This window comes from Symphodus melops (assembly GCF_947650265.1).
Source record: "Symphodus melops genome assembly, chromosome: 15".
Taxonomy (NCBI): domain Eukaryota; kingdom Metazoa; phylum Chordata; class Actinopteri; order Labriformes; family Labridae; genus Symphodus; species Symphodus melops.
In genome coordinates, this window is record NC_136705.1 from 24,064,122 (window position 1) to 24,077,900 (window position 13,779).

At 45.8% G+C, this 13,779-nt stretch overlaps 1 protein-coding gene across 1 annotated transcript in view; it reads left to right on the forward strand.

Annotated features, from left to right (window-relative positions):
• Window positions 1–12,911, forward strand: part of itga9 (integrin, alpha 9) — a 50,921-nt gene extending 38,010 nt beyond the window's left edge. Inside the window, exons 20-28 of the mRNA XM_079363565.1 lie at window positions 501–580; window positions 664–747; window positions 1,420–1,528; window positions 1,628–1,735; window positions 3,945–4,070; window positions 4,274–4,393; window positions 4,481–4,576; window positions 8,091–8,210; window positions 10,247–12,911. Coding sequence (XP_079219691.1) covers window positions 501–580; window positions 664–747; window positions 1,420–1,528; window positions 1,628–1,735; window positions 3,945–4,070; window positions 4,274–4,393; window positions 4,481–4,576; window positions 8,091–8,210; window positions 10,247–10,345 — 942 coding nt within the window. The 3' untranslated portion in view covers window positions 10,346–12,911. The remainder of the gene's footprint in view (window positions 1–500; window positions 581–663; window positions 748–1,419; window positions 1,529–1,627; window positions 1,736–3,944; window positions 4,071–4,273; window positions 4,394–4,480; window positions 4,577–8,090; window positions 8,211–10,246) is intronic.
• The last annotated feature ends 868 nt before the right edge of the window (window positions 12,912–13,779 follow it).

The window sequence follows — 13,779 nt, forward strand, 5'->3', positions numbered from 1 at the left end:
ACCAAGAGACTCATTACCCAACATGCCGTCTGTCTGACGAACACAGAGGGGACAAACGTGCTGCGAGGGCACGAAACAGGCTGAAACACCACTTCTCTTCTGCCTGGTTTTTATTTTTGTTCGTCTTTGACTTTGCATTGCAGACGAGTACTGAGTGATCTGTTTCAACACACTGCAGCATTTACAGTCTAAACTCATCAGCAACGCCTCTGCCTACATTTTATATTTGCAGCACATTTCTGTTATTCAGCATTCGATCTTAAATGTGCATCTTTCTGAATTTGAAGCCCGTGACACCAAATGTAAATCTTTTTGTTAGATCTCGTTGTCGGCATTAAAAATAGAGAAAGCAGGTTGTTAAAGGAACATCACGTTCATGCAAACACAGCAGACTGAAGAAGAAGAAATGAATGCATCATAAACGCCTGAAGAAGTCCTTTGTGGCATGTGGATTCATGGCTGAGGATACGGCCCGTGACCTCTCTCTGTTTCTTTTCTAGTATCACTTCGCTGTGATCTTTGATACCAGTCAGCTCTCCGGGGAAAATGAGACATTGCAGTTCTTGGTTCAAGCTAAAAGGTTCGTATGTCCTCGACGAGGAGCGCTGATTAATCTCTGCATGTGACAAATGTCTGTATTTATTTTTCATTTTGTGGTTTCAGCGCCAACCCCGAGCACAAACTCTCTGACAACAGTTTGGATCTGTCCATCCCGCTGGTCCACGAGACCGACACGACCATCACCGGGTGAGAGCAAAGTTAATATCACACAAACTTCAGGCTTCACACGTTGACTTGAACCAGCTGCCCATCCGTCGGCGGAGGGCGGGAGCAGCTTTCTGTCAACTTGAAAGGCCTTATCGCAGCGCTGCTTCACACAGAGAGACGAGAGGACGAGATGAAAAACAGCCCGAACCCGCCAGAGCTCGGCACATCTGATAACGCTGCTGCTGCCTTACATCTTAGGGAGGCAAAACTGGAGCAGAGGTGGCAGCAGCACGCACATTCTTTACTCGACCAGAAGTTCAGATATTTGTGGGGGAGAAAAGAAGTCAGCGTATTTTCAGGAAATGAAAAAATGAAGGAGTCGCTCTTTGCTGAGATAATTCTGCTGGACCGTGAAGAGTTAATGAAACTTGAACATCTCAGGCGGGAGACGTTTTCCCGTGAAATATAAAATCTAATCTAAGTTTCGGTCAGGAAGTCGCTCTACTGTGTTAATCAGCAGTTTCTCCTTCATCCATGTCTCTTACACGTGTTCCTTCCTCTTTGATCCAAAATGGAGAACACACATCGTCGCAGTTGCAAGATGATAAGTTGAGCCGAACACGTCTGAGAACATTCTCCGTCCTCCCGCTGACATGAACGACCTTTTCCTCCGTGATCAGCGCGTGTGTGTGTGTGTGTGTGTCTCTGCAGCGTGGTCACTCCGAGCTCCTTCGGCTACGGGAACTCCATCGAGGCCTCGCGCTTCGTCCAGCTGGACGAGATGGAGTGCAACTTCCAGCCTCTTAATCTCACCTTTCAGGTACGTCCAGCGCTGAAGAGCTCGACAGTGTGTCACGCATGTTTCTCTGTACGTCGACGTAACGTCTGTCTTCCATCTCACGGCGTGATTTCCTTCCAGGCCATTAACAAGGGGCCCAGCAGGCTGCCTGGCTCCACCGTGGACATCAGGATACCCAACCGTCTGGTTGGCAGCGGAGCCGACATGTTCCACATCATTGAGACACAGGTGGATGCCAACAGCAGTCTGTGCACCTTATTCATCCAGTATTTATGAGTTTATTCACCTGCAGGTTTATTTATGCAGCTGCTCATTTTCTCCTGAGAGGAAACTTTTCTGTACAGCAAAGTCGCCCCCAATACGCTTCTAAGTGATCAGCATCACCAATTTGTTAGAAAATCTCACAGACGCTTTCAGTCCCTCTGAGCCTTTCCTAAATGTGTCAGAAATTAGATTTTCAAATTAAAAGCAGAAGCATGCAAAGACTTGAATTTGAATGATTGTTTAAAGTGAATGTTAAGTCGGGGTCACTCCTGTCGTGGAGCGGACACTCGGCTGACTGTGAGGCACCAAAAAATGAAACTGTTGACGTTGCTACTGAAGCTAGCCAACCGTTTAGTCTCACAACATTTAGCATTTAGATAAAGGAACGTAATACTCCCAGCGGGCCTGGCTGTTTTCTTAACCCTTTCATATAGGTGGATTGTGGGGGAGCTCGGCCTGTTAATTGTATTTTCTGTGAATGGGGCAGACGGGGCGGACCGTATCCCACCCTCCTTGAGCCCATCTGGAATCACTTTCCAGGGGATCAGACAGCTTGCACGAAATGGGAACGGGACACCTGCAGAGCTGGCTACTGCCCGTCCCATCCGCGTCCTGAAACACACATTATAAACGCCGTTACTCTGCGTCTCGCCTGGAGCACTCTGGACAGTTGCACACTTATATTTTATAGCCGGATATTCTTACATTTAAAACAGAGCTCTCTTCGCCCAACGTGACATAAATGTTCCCGACTGTTGCTCCGTATTTTACAGTTTTACTTTTATTGCCAGAATGCCGCCCTGGCGATGGATTTAAGCAGAACATCTATCTTCAACACAGCTTTGGCAGCAGAAATGCAGGACATGAGAAAAGGTGGCTCAGACACGCTGGGAGGTAAACAGAGCAGACACACAATGAGGGAAAAGTCCAGAGCTGCAGGTCGGACCAGGGGAGAGGGGAAAGGGGAAGTGTTCCCCAGGGGGCGGGCAATAAAACAGACACCTTTAAATCACTCCATATGGGAAATCTGCATGGGAGGGGCACCAGCTTTCTGTTTCAGGGAACATCCTGTGAGTCACAACAATAGTGGGAAGGAGCCAGTTCAGCTGCCAGATCCCAGATTTATCTTGTTGAAATACTAGAAAAGAAGCAGAAAGCATTTATAGTGTCTGAAGAGTAAAAAAACAGCAGGTTCCCAAGAAGCTCGAGCTAATCAAGAAACAGCAGCTCTGAGAGCTAATCAGCAGTCAGTGATACAGGAGAAGACGTTCCTTTCTATGCGTTCTTGTTTTCAGTCCGACTGGCAGCTTGAGAGAGAGAATGGAGTCGGCGCTCGGAGCAGGTTGTTAGCTTACAGATGGCGAGCTCTTAAAGTCTCTCGCTGTTGCACTGAACTTGGTCAAACTACATTTTCCTTCCCGACTCCGAAGTCTGGACTTTGAATTCTATCCACTTTGTGTTAAATGCTAAATATTAATGAAGCTTTTTATTTCACGTGTTTGAACAGCTCACTGTCCTTTTGAGACAAAGGACGGTGGGGGTTTCAGGATATAATATGGGCATAGTGAATGTACCTTGATCTATATTGGGTCCCTTATTCTTTATTTCACTCATAGTCAATCTGATAGAATTCAAGAACTATTAAAAGTCTGTTATTTAAAAGTGTAAAGGAGGGGTCGCCGGTGGCGCAGCGGCAGTGCGCGCGATCCCATGTATTGAGGCTCAGTCCTCGCGCGCGGGCGGCCCGGGTTCGCGTCCGGCCTGTGGCCCATCTCCCGCATGTCTCTCCCCACTCTCTCCCCCTTTCCGACTCTATCCACTTTCCTCCCTCTATAATAAAGGCATAAAAACGCCAAAAAAAAATAAATCTTAAAAGTGTAAAGGAAAGTTTAACCTGCAGAGATTTTTGACTCTGGACTCAAACAAAGTTCTGTCATTTATCTGCCCCCCCCCCCCCCCCCCCCAAAAAAAACGTATTTTCAGTGGGTGGAGTTCGTTCTCAACCCTTGTTATGTTTGCACATTCATAATAAAGATATCAATCAACCTGTGCAACTTAAACCTGACAAAGCTGCTGCTCCCATATTTGTACTTTTACGTAACGATGTTGTGCTTGTGACTCCGTGTCTGTCCGTCGGATGTGATTTCATCTCTTTACCTCCGTCCTGTTTTAGGTGGCCGACGGCCGAGGGAACTGCACCCCCCACAGGAACCCGACACCGTGCACCATCCCCCAGGACAGAGAGAGCATCTTCCACTCCATATTCGCCTTCTTCACCAAATCAGGACGGAAAGTCTTGGTAAATATTGGTCCCTGGTGGTCAGAGGTCGCTGACAGTCGCCCCCCTGTGACGGAGCTTGTTTTTCTTGTCCATTTTTTTCAGTCAGTGTAACATCTGTTTATCACACGTCTCTCTCTCTCTCTCACACTTCCCCCCCCCCCCCCCCCCCCCCCCCCCCCCCCCCCCCCCCCCTCATTTCTGTCTTCTCCTTTTTCTTTCAGGATTGTGACCGTCCTGGAAGAGCGTGCATGACGATCTCTTGCAGTCTGGGTCCACAGTTAAAAGAAGAAGCTTTAAGCATCGACATCAAACTTCTGCTCAACACTGAGATTCTTAAAAGGGTAAGAAACAAGTCTGACGTTTGACTGATGAAGCTGCAGGTCACCGTGGTTTATAACGACAGGACTCCTCCGCCTCTCACCACACAGGACAGCTCCTCTGTGATCCAGTTTGTGACGAGGGGCAGCGTGCAAGTGAGCGACCGCGCGGTGGAGGTGCCAGACGGCCTCCCAGACGACCTTTCTGTGAGTACATCAGACGCCGACTCTCTTCAACATCGTGCAAAGATGGAGATTCATCCTCAAAGTTACCACATCGAACATCCCGAAGAGGGCGTGTCCAGCAGCTGTCAGCTGACGACACAGCCGTGAGAATCAGATTAGAAGCAGTGCGTCCCCCTGCTGGTCATTAGTGAGAATGCACGTTTGAAGGCTCTTTCTCAGTTGCCTATTTTCATCTTTAAAGCCACGCTAAGTGTCGTTTGTTGTCGGGCGTTTTTCTGTCTCAGTCTGAGCTCAAGCTTTTCCACATTCTTGTGAAATGTAAAAGTTCAAAGTTTACAGGCCACATTGTGAGAAACTTCAACTTCAACTTCAACTTCAACCACCGTAACTCAAAACTGAACGAGCGGCATCGACACATTTACAGACCTAAATGCACATTTTTAACGACAAAATTCACGCTTTACACTAAACTGCAAAAGTCACTGAGAAATCTGGGAGCTCAACTGAAGCTGCTGTGTCTTGCTCGCAGGCACTGAGGCAGCTGAAGCTTTAGACCAAGTTTAGGGACGGGGTGTTCCTCAAGGACATTTATTAATAAGCTCTTATATTTAATCTTTGGATGCAGCGTGCTGTGGTTAGACTTCTTGAAGTGGCTGATGGGAGTCCGGGGAGCAGCTGGGGGTTGTGGGTAATATACTGTACGTCGGTGGTACTCCTATTGGCCTCATTTCTGGGGTCCTCAGCTGTGCTCAAGGACAGACCCCCTCTCCCCCCCCCCCCCCCCCCCCCGCTCTTCGCTGAGTGATTGAAACGGCCCAGCAGATCAGATGTGATGATTACATGGAGCGCTCGGCGCGCTCGGCACGCTCGGCACGCTCGGCCTGGGATCTCTGAAGTGATTAGTGTGCTGACCGGCCTGCAGCCCCGCTGACCCTGAGCTCCGGGCCGTCTTGGAAAATTCAGCCCTGCCATGAAAACGTCCATACCGTGCGTCTCTGTCAGCACTTAGCGAGGGGCTCATTCCACACATTCTACCCCCCTCCTCGGTTTTAGTAAACACGGTTACCTTTTCCCCCGGGATCCCTGCTGGCTCGACTACACACTGCATTTCATTTGTGCTTCCTGGTTGAATTGCTCGGGGGGCGAGACTAACTCACTTTTTATCCCCTGTGACACGAAGCTATGCCTTTAAGTGCTGCGAGTCGCTCTGAACGCCAAAACGCTCGCTCTGTTTACTCAAACTCCCTGAAGAGGAGGATCTCAGCATCCACAGCTTCTGGATCTGATTCTGACTTTTGTGGCCCAAATATGTAGGACCTGAAAAGTCTGATAAAAAATAAACTACACTACCCACAATCCTAGAGTGTCATGGCAACATCTGATTGGTTTAGTTGGAGCCGGCTGTTCAACACACACTGTAGTAAAGCTAATGCAGAAAGAAGGTGTGTGTGTGTGTAAACTATCCATTTGTTGAGGCTCGTTGGAGTCGCAGTGGATTGTGGGATACGTAGTTCCTTCTCTGCCTCTGCGTTTTTTTCCTCGCAACTTCAAATGTTTGATCCTGACAAGTGAAGGGAGAGCTGGTCGTTTGGTTAAAGTCCTGATAGATATGATCAGGTTTTTAATGTAGAACAGTTGAACTTTCATTGTTCTGTTTTCGTACTTTTCACCTCGATGTGATTTTTCAAACTGCACCAAACCGACCTCAAACTAAGTGACCTCACTCTGTGAGCGTCTGCTCAAAGTATACAGACAATATTTCATCACATAAAGTGGCCGAAATGAAGTCACACATTCCCAGAGTTCACTGATTGCACAAGTTAAAATGGGAAAGTCGGAGAGAGAGCGACGACCAGCAGAGCTTTCATCTTCTCTGTGCACGCCATTCCCTCGGCATGCATGACAACGCTCAGATTCCAGAGCGTGTGTGTGTGTGTGTGTGTGTGTGCATGTGTGTGTGTGTGTGTTTGGGGGGGTGTTAATGTGGGAAACTATTCGACAGAGAGATTAATCTGCACTTGTCCGCTCGCTTTTGTCTCGGTCACAGTTGGCGTCTCGGAGTCGGTGCAGCTCTAAACGTCGAAGCAGTGACGTTCAGAAAGCGTCCCAGCATTGTTTGTGGAAACATATTATCTGACCTTTGGGAGACAGCACATCGTTTGGCTTTGTTTAGCATCATTAGTGAATTTAATAAACCCCAACGACTCCATTGTTTTACACTCAAACCTTAAAGCTGAAACCAAGAGTGTAATTGTTGTTTTTGTTTGTTCATTCTGCAAACAGGCGAGAGCGAAACTCTGCACACTGCCTGAAAGATTTACACTGTGACTGTGTGAAAATATTAAAGCTAACAACGCGTCTCTCATCGTGCCTTCGTCAGGTCTGCTCTCCTCTTGATTAGCGTCATATGTGGGTTTAATGTACAAGACTTTTTGTCACGAGGTCATGTGACAACTACCGTCCTCTCAATACACAAAATACCATCTTACATATTATTTACATCATCAAGTAAAAACAAACAGTTTTAGATTTATCTTATATATACAGGTCAAATATGAGTTATTTTCATTGCATGCATTACAGGAAAGCATTTTAACAGTCACATATTATTGACCTGCTAAAAGTTCAATAATGTGACATTAAAACATGTTGAGTTCACCTGCAGCATCTCAAGTGTCACTTTTCTGTTTTTTTACCGAGACTGGACAAACGTGCTCATGTGGATTTATTTTTTTCACCTCAGTCAAAGAGCTTTAAATTCATAAAACAATCAAAGTGATGTTGTTGGAAATGAGTCTCCAGGGGAGAAAATCAAGTGATGGTGATTTTAAGAAAATCAAAGCATAATACTAATGTTGACTTACTAACATTAAACAGAGCGTTAGCCAGCAGCACACGTGTTCCTCCATGTGTGCGTCATGTTGACAGATGATCCAGCAGGTCAGTGTTCACTCCGGTCATGGGAAACATCCCAAACACGACTTATTTATGGAGGAACAAGGAGATTTTTTTTAAAAGATGCCAAGCCTCCCATGCTGCAGCCGATCACTGAGGGATCCAGCTCGGCCTGGAGGGACTCGGGTCGCTGGTTCAGGTCGCGGTGCGGACCAAAAGTACGGTAGCTGGAGAGGTGCCAGGTCACTTCCCGAGTACGGTCAGTGTGCCCTTGAGCCGCTCTGACACGCTCTGTGACCACGTGACCTTGACGGGTGTCCACTTTCTCTGCAGCTCAGTGTTTGTGGGGATGTTGCCGAACACACGACCGGTTTGCTGAACGAATTCTAATCTGCTTCAACTTTCACTGATTTTTTTTGTCCTTTTTCAGACTTCTTGCAAAACAAGTCTGCGACACGGTCGGCGTGTTTCAGGCAGACTCAAGTCAGATGTGTCCCGCTTGTTCTTCTTGCACTGCATTGCATCAGTATTGAGCAGAACATGACTTAATGATCTCTCATGTGTGTGTGTGTGTGTGTGTGTGTGTGTGTGTGTGTCTGAGCATGACTCACTGACTGACTGAAGTGTTGTTGTGTTTCAGCTGGTGTTCGAGGCGCTTCATAGTCAGGAGCCGAGGGGTTACATCGTCGGCTGGATCATTGCCATCAGTCTGCTGGTGGGAATCCTCATCTTTCTGCTGCTGGCTGTGCTGCTCTGGAAGGTAAACTCACGGACACACTAAACTCAAAAGGCTCGCTTTTTTTAGTCACACCGAACTCCGGTGTGAAAGGTCGACGGCAAAAAACGTTTTCTCCTCACGTGAAGAGCTGATACGAGTGGAAAAGAAAAAGTCCTGAACAAAGAGAAGCCAACAGAGCAACAATCTTCTTTAAAGTTACGGATGAAGTTCCTGAGTTTTATCAGCTTTTTCAAGTTCTTGAGTTTGTTCACGTAAACATCAAACCCTGACATTTAAATCCAGGATCAGAGTCCACAAAAGGCCAAAGCAGAGTGCCTGTTTTCATGACGTTCGGGGTGCAAAGTTGGAGCGTAAAGAAACCAAACATGTAAAGTTCACTTGTTTTATTCTCTGCTGAATTTACTGCATCAAAGTATTTGTACTGTGTCTAATCCTGCAAAGATGACGGGACTGTAGGACAGAAACAGCTGGCGAGGATTTGAAGGGCGGGAGCTCCCCGATGACCATAAAAAAAAAAAAGAAAGAAAGAAAAAAGGAGAAATCACAGGCTGAACAATAATTCTCACAATCATCGCTCACATGAAAGCAGAACCTTAAAGGGAAACCACAATCACGCTCCGTCCCCCCCCCCCCTTTTTTTAATCCCTCATTTTCCGTCGGGAATACCACAACGAAACCAAGGAATGTTAGTCCAGGAATACCTCCCCGCCCCCCACGTCTTCGGACCTTGCCAAAATAAACCCCTCTTACAAGAGCAGCACATGTCCTGTATTGCTCCTTTCAGGAAATGCCTGAGGAGAGCGCCAGGTCTGAATCAATAAACCTTCCATTCAAACTGGAGATGAGTGAATGAAGTCGTAGCGAGAGAGGCATCGTCCCGGCGAGGCGGCTTTGTTTGGATTCACACCGAGCGTCCACATCAAACCGCACAGAGCACACGTTGTATCTAACATATTACCTTCCTGTAGAAACAACGCGCTGCTGCAGGAGAAACGCTGCTGCTGGTTTCCTGCGGTTTGACTTAAATTGTGTGTGTTTAACATTTCCGTCGGCCATTTTTCGATGCATCTGTCATATTCAGGGTTTTTACAGGTGTTATGTATTATTGTAATGATGACGCTGACTGAACAGAGGCTTTACACTCTCTTATGTGGTGCATTCAAGGACACTTCTAAAAGAACAAAAAACGAAAAAGCAAAATTCTGAAAAAGTTGATCGACCGTTTTTTCACCTTAATCTCCTTTTTTCTTTGCTCTTAATGTTCGGAGGTTTTAGATTTTTTATTATTTCTTATTTTAGTGAAAACACAGCCGAGATATTCAGAGTGCAGCAGAATCGATCAGATGAGTTATGGTGATACGATCAATCAATCAATCAGTTTTATTTATAAAGCACTTTTTACACATTCAAATACAGTTTCACACTCGGTTGTTGAACATGCTGCAGACACACACACACACACACACATACACACACACACATCATTTTGCACTCATTACTGTGGAGTCATGCATTGATAGTTTTTGCTGCTTAAATTTTCAGCAAAACAAAACTCATTTTCAATCTGTTTTTGTTTGTGAGAAATGTACAGTGAATATAAACCTGCAGCAGGTGAGCTTAAAATGTCGAGTCTAGCTTTGTCCAACAGTACCTGAAAGCACCTTTAAATATAGCTTAATTTCAGCTGACTAACTGGCTGTGAGCTGCAGCTTCACATTCATTCTGCACATGTGAGAGCGTCTCCACGTTTTTAAATCTGAATCTCTGTATAAAGTGAAGAAGATTTTTTTTGGTCATCTGGAAATATTCCTGCTGATACGATCCATCTGTGAAACGCTGTGAGACAATAAGCCAGCTCTGCTCTACCTGTTAGTCGGATATGAAACACCTCAAATCCGCCCTCAGAGTTATGATATGCTTTATGTAAAAGGTCTGCAGGAATGTTAAAAAAAAGTCAAAACATTTGAGAACCCAAGCTGGTCCCTGCTGGAGTCAGATCCGACCGCAGATCCGTTTAAATAAGCACGTCTTCTTCTGTTCCTCTCCGTCCTCCACAGATGGGATTCTTCCGTCGGCGCTACAGAGAGATCATCGAGGCCGAGAAGAACAGGAAGGACAGCGAGGAAAGCTGGGACTGGATGGAGAAGAACCACTGAGACCTGCACTGTGGGGTCCCAGGAGGAGCCAATGAGATTAGGGATTGGGTCGGGAAGGATCCAATAGCACGTGGTCTCGCAGCCCAGCCGGGCCCTTCAGTCTTCCATATGTGGAAGAGGAGAATTTCCTCCATATTTTTTGGAGACTTGATGTATTTTTTTGTGGGTGGGGGTCCAGGAAACCGGCCTCGGAGGTGACAGAGGACACTCGCTGTGGAATTCAGCTAATCTCAACGGAGGGAACTCCCGGCACAGCAGAGCGGAGCTGTTGATGGAAACCTACATCCGTACGGGGATGTGGGGACGCCATGAATACTGGTGGACAACAAAACCCTCAGGGCTGTGTTACATAGCACATTTATTTTTATACATAAGCCATATTGTGTAAAACTGGGCTTCGAGAAGAGTTGGGGATTTGAAGGCCATTATAAACATGCTGCGTGGACGGTATGTTTTCCTAAAAGCACTGATGTTTGATAAGAATGAATGCCTTGGCTCCATAGCTTTACTCTTAATGCCAAAGATATGTCCTGTATAGTCAAGGATGGAGTCGTTTGTATATTCAGCTCTTCCTGGGAGTGAGAGATTGCATCTTTTCTTTACTGTGTCCGGCTAATGGATAATCTTTAATACACATCTGACTCACAGATAATCAGATGAAACCGTGTCATCTGATCGTGGAGTCGTGCAGAAGTCCAGGTGAATGCTCTAAAGCTGGCCTCATGTGAACCCCCTAACAGTGAGAGGGGCGTGGCCTAATTCCAATATTTTAGACCCAAAAAGTGTGTCCCTGCGATCATTTTACTGCCCTTGATGGAGTCGGAGCCTCCCCGATGTTCAACCGTAAAAAACCCAAAGCAGCCAATCAGAGCAAGCAGACGTAGAAGCGTCACTAATCGTCCTCGCTCGCGCTGGAAAGTTAATAAAGCTGCACAGAATCTGCGTTCTTGGTCAGGATTGCATCCGTACTGTTGTCTGTTTTTTGTTTTCTGACGACCAGCTGACCAGGTCGCGATCTTTAAAATCAAAGTTGTTGTGATCAATGAAAAAGAAAGTCGTAATTTATGCTAATGTTGTCCTCTATGTGACCTTGAAGGGGAGCATGAAAAGAAAAATTAAAAAGATTTTAATTCTTGTTTCGATTTTGCCGACTCCTGAGGACGAAGCCGTGTGCCGTTATGTCTTTGCAGAGTTTATCAAACTCAACGATGAATCTTAGGCAAGAAAAGGTGAAGTGTGTGTCAGCAGGTTTTTACATCTCGTGTGACACCTACCCTCCGGCAGCAGATTGGATCGTGAAATATTACTACATAGAAGTGACCAATCATTTGGCTGACGCTCTCTTTTGCTTTTGTAGGTCATAAAGAGACATCAGCGTTAAATTCAGTCTGTTTCATAACCACGTGAAAACGTCTCCTCGTAGCTTTAATGCCTTTTTTCACCGTCTGCCTTCGACATTTTTAACATTTGCTTGATTTGAATGTGTTTGTGTTTTCCTCTCTGCGTTGCTGCAGTAAAGAAAATGATCTGAGGCTGTTTTTTAAAGAGCTAATGCTCCGACATGCTCCCGACATGTTTCAAACGTCAGATAAAAACATTCGACTGTCCGTGAAATAACGATTCAGTGTCACAATCTGACAGGTCACCTGATCATGATTTACTCAGACCTCCCCTACGTGGCCCATATTCAGTTTGACTGACGTTATTAGGCGTTGGGTTTTTTGGCGTGAAACGTGAAACGCTGTACGTTCCTCTCTCTGCGGCCTGATGAGAGTCGGCGATGGGAGTCCACCTTCAGTTATTTACGGGGGCCCGTGGAATGAGTAATGCCCCTAAAAATAGTGGGGAATGTGCTGCACTCAATCACTACACATAAACCAGCTCTTTGGGGCTCCTGGGAAAAGCTTATTTTAAGTCAACATGGAGGAATGTCAGTGAAAATCTGCCACGATTAAAGTTCACGGCTTCGACTGGGCTTGTTGAAGAATTTTTGCAGAACAGAGACGATTAATTTCCTCTCAAATGTCCAAAGATTTAAAAGTTTTTTTTACACATTTTATCACTTCAATGTAAAAATAAAAAAAAATAAAAAAAGCTCTTTAAGTGAAGTGTGGTGTTAAACAACCCTCGGCTGATAATCACTGCATCAAAACAAAGACGTGACTCCGGAGTCTTTTAATGTTTCCCACTTCCCTTTTACCTTCAGTGCAAAGACACTTTATGGCTCTCTTCGGTTGCTTTGCTCTCTGTCGTGCTCTCGTATGAATCTGTTATACACTTTATTTTAACATTTACTTCCACTGGCATGACGGCATATACTGTACACATTCACGTCTTCCCTCTGCACGAAGCGACACTGCAGAGACATCGACACTTGATCTTTTTTTTGTGGGGCGGGTTAAACGCTAACTGTGATGTTTGTTTGTTAATCACACCGTTCTTTGGGGTTTTTGTTCCGAGTATACTACTGTCACTGAGTATCATTTCCAGTATAGTGTGCTGTATGTGTGATGTTTAAAGTCATGTTGGAGCTGTATATTTATCTGTTGATAAATTCTAGAGTGGATTTCTTCGGCTGTGTCTGCTTTTTTCTGCTCCTGGACTTGATGAAGATCCTGAAGGTGTTTCACCTCTCTTCCTCCGAAACACTTAAACTATCTGGATGGTGGATGGAGCTACAATTAGCATGCTAACAATCAAAGAGTGGCTAGCTGAGTTTTTACCTCCCCCAGTTGTCTGTGGGGTCGTTGGAGTCACATGTTCGAGTTTGCTTCAGTTGTGTCTCAGACCCGCCTCGGTGAGGATGGGGAATTCAAATTTCCTCCCTGGCCAGGATGTGCACTTACTCATCCTCAGAGGAGAGTCCTTCGTCCTAAAGACTCTGACGTGACTCGTCTTTGATCATTTTAATGAAGAAGCCTTTCAGAGGAGAAGAGGTTACGTTAAGCTCTGGATCAGGCTGCACATCTGTTGGTGGTGTGTGGCGCTCCCTGCTGGCTGCTGTGTGAACACAAAAAACATGTTTCGGACTCCAACATGCTCGCCAGATCATCGATTGATTTTTGGCGCCGTTATTATCCAATGAGTATGATTCCATTACAACCCACAGGAACGATGCAAATAGACAAACTTCAAATCAAAGCCCGTCCCAATGTAAGACCCTGTCCCCGTTTACCAGCCTGTTGTTGCTGCACATTTTGACCGATCAGGGATGGATAGATAGATTAAAGATCATAAAGCCCTCTGACTGATGAAGGACGTGGAGGTGAAATAGACTTGTAGCTTAGAGTAGGCCAGTGTTTAAGTCTGCGTAGGGTCAAAGAAGTCCATCCAACACGTTCATACATCAAACAGTAATTTAGACCTCAGAGCTCCACCGTAAGTTACAACTGTTTTCTTTTCTTACACCAGATTCTCTTGGCTTCGTTTAAAGA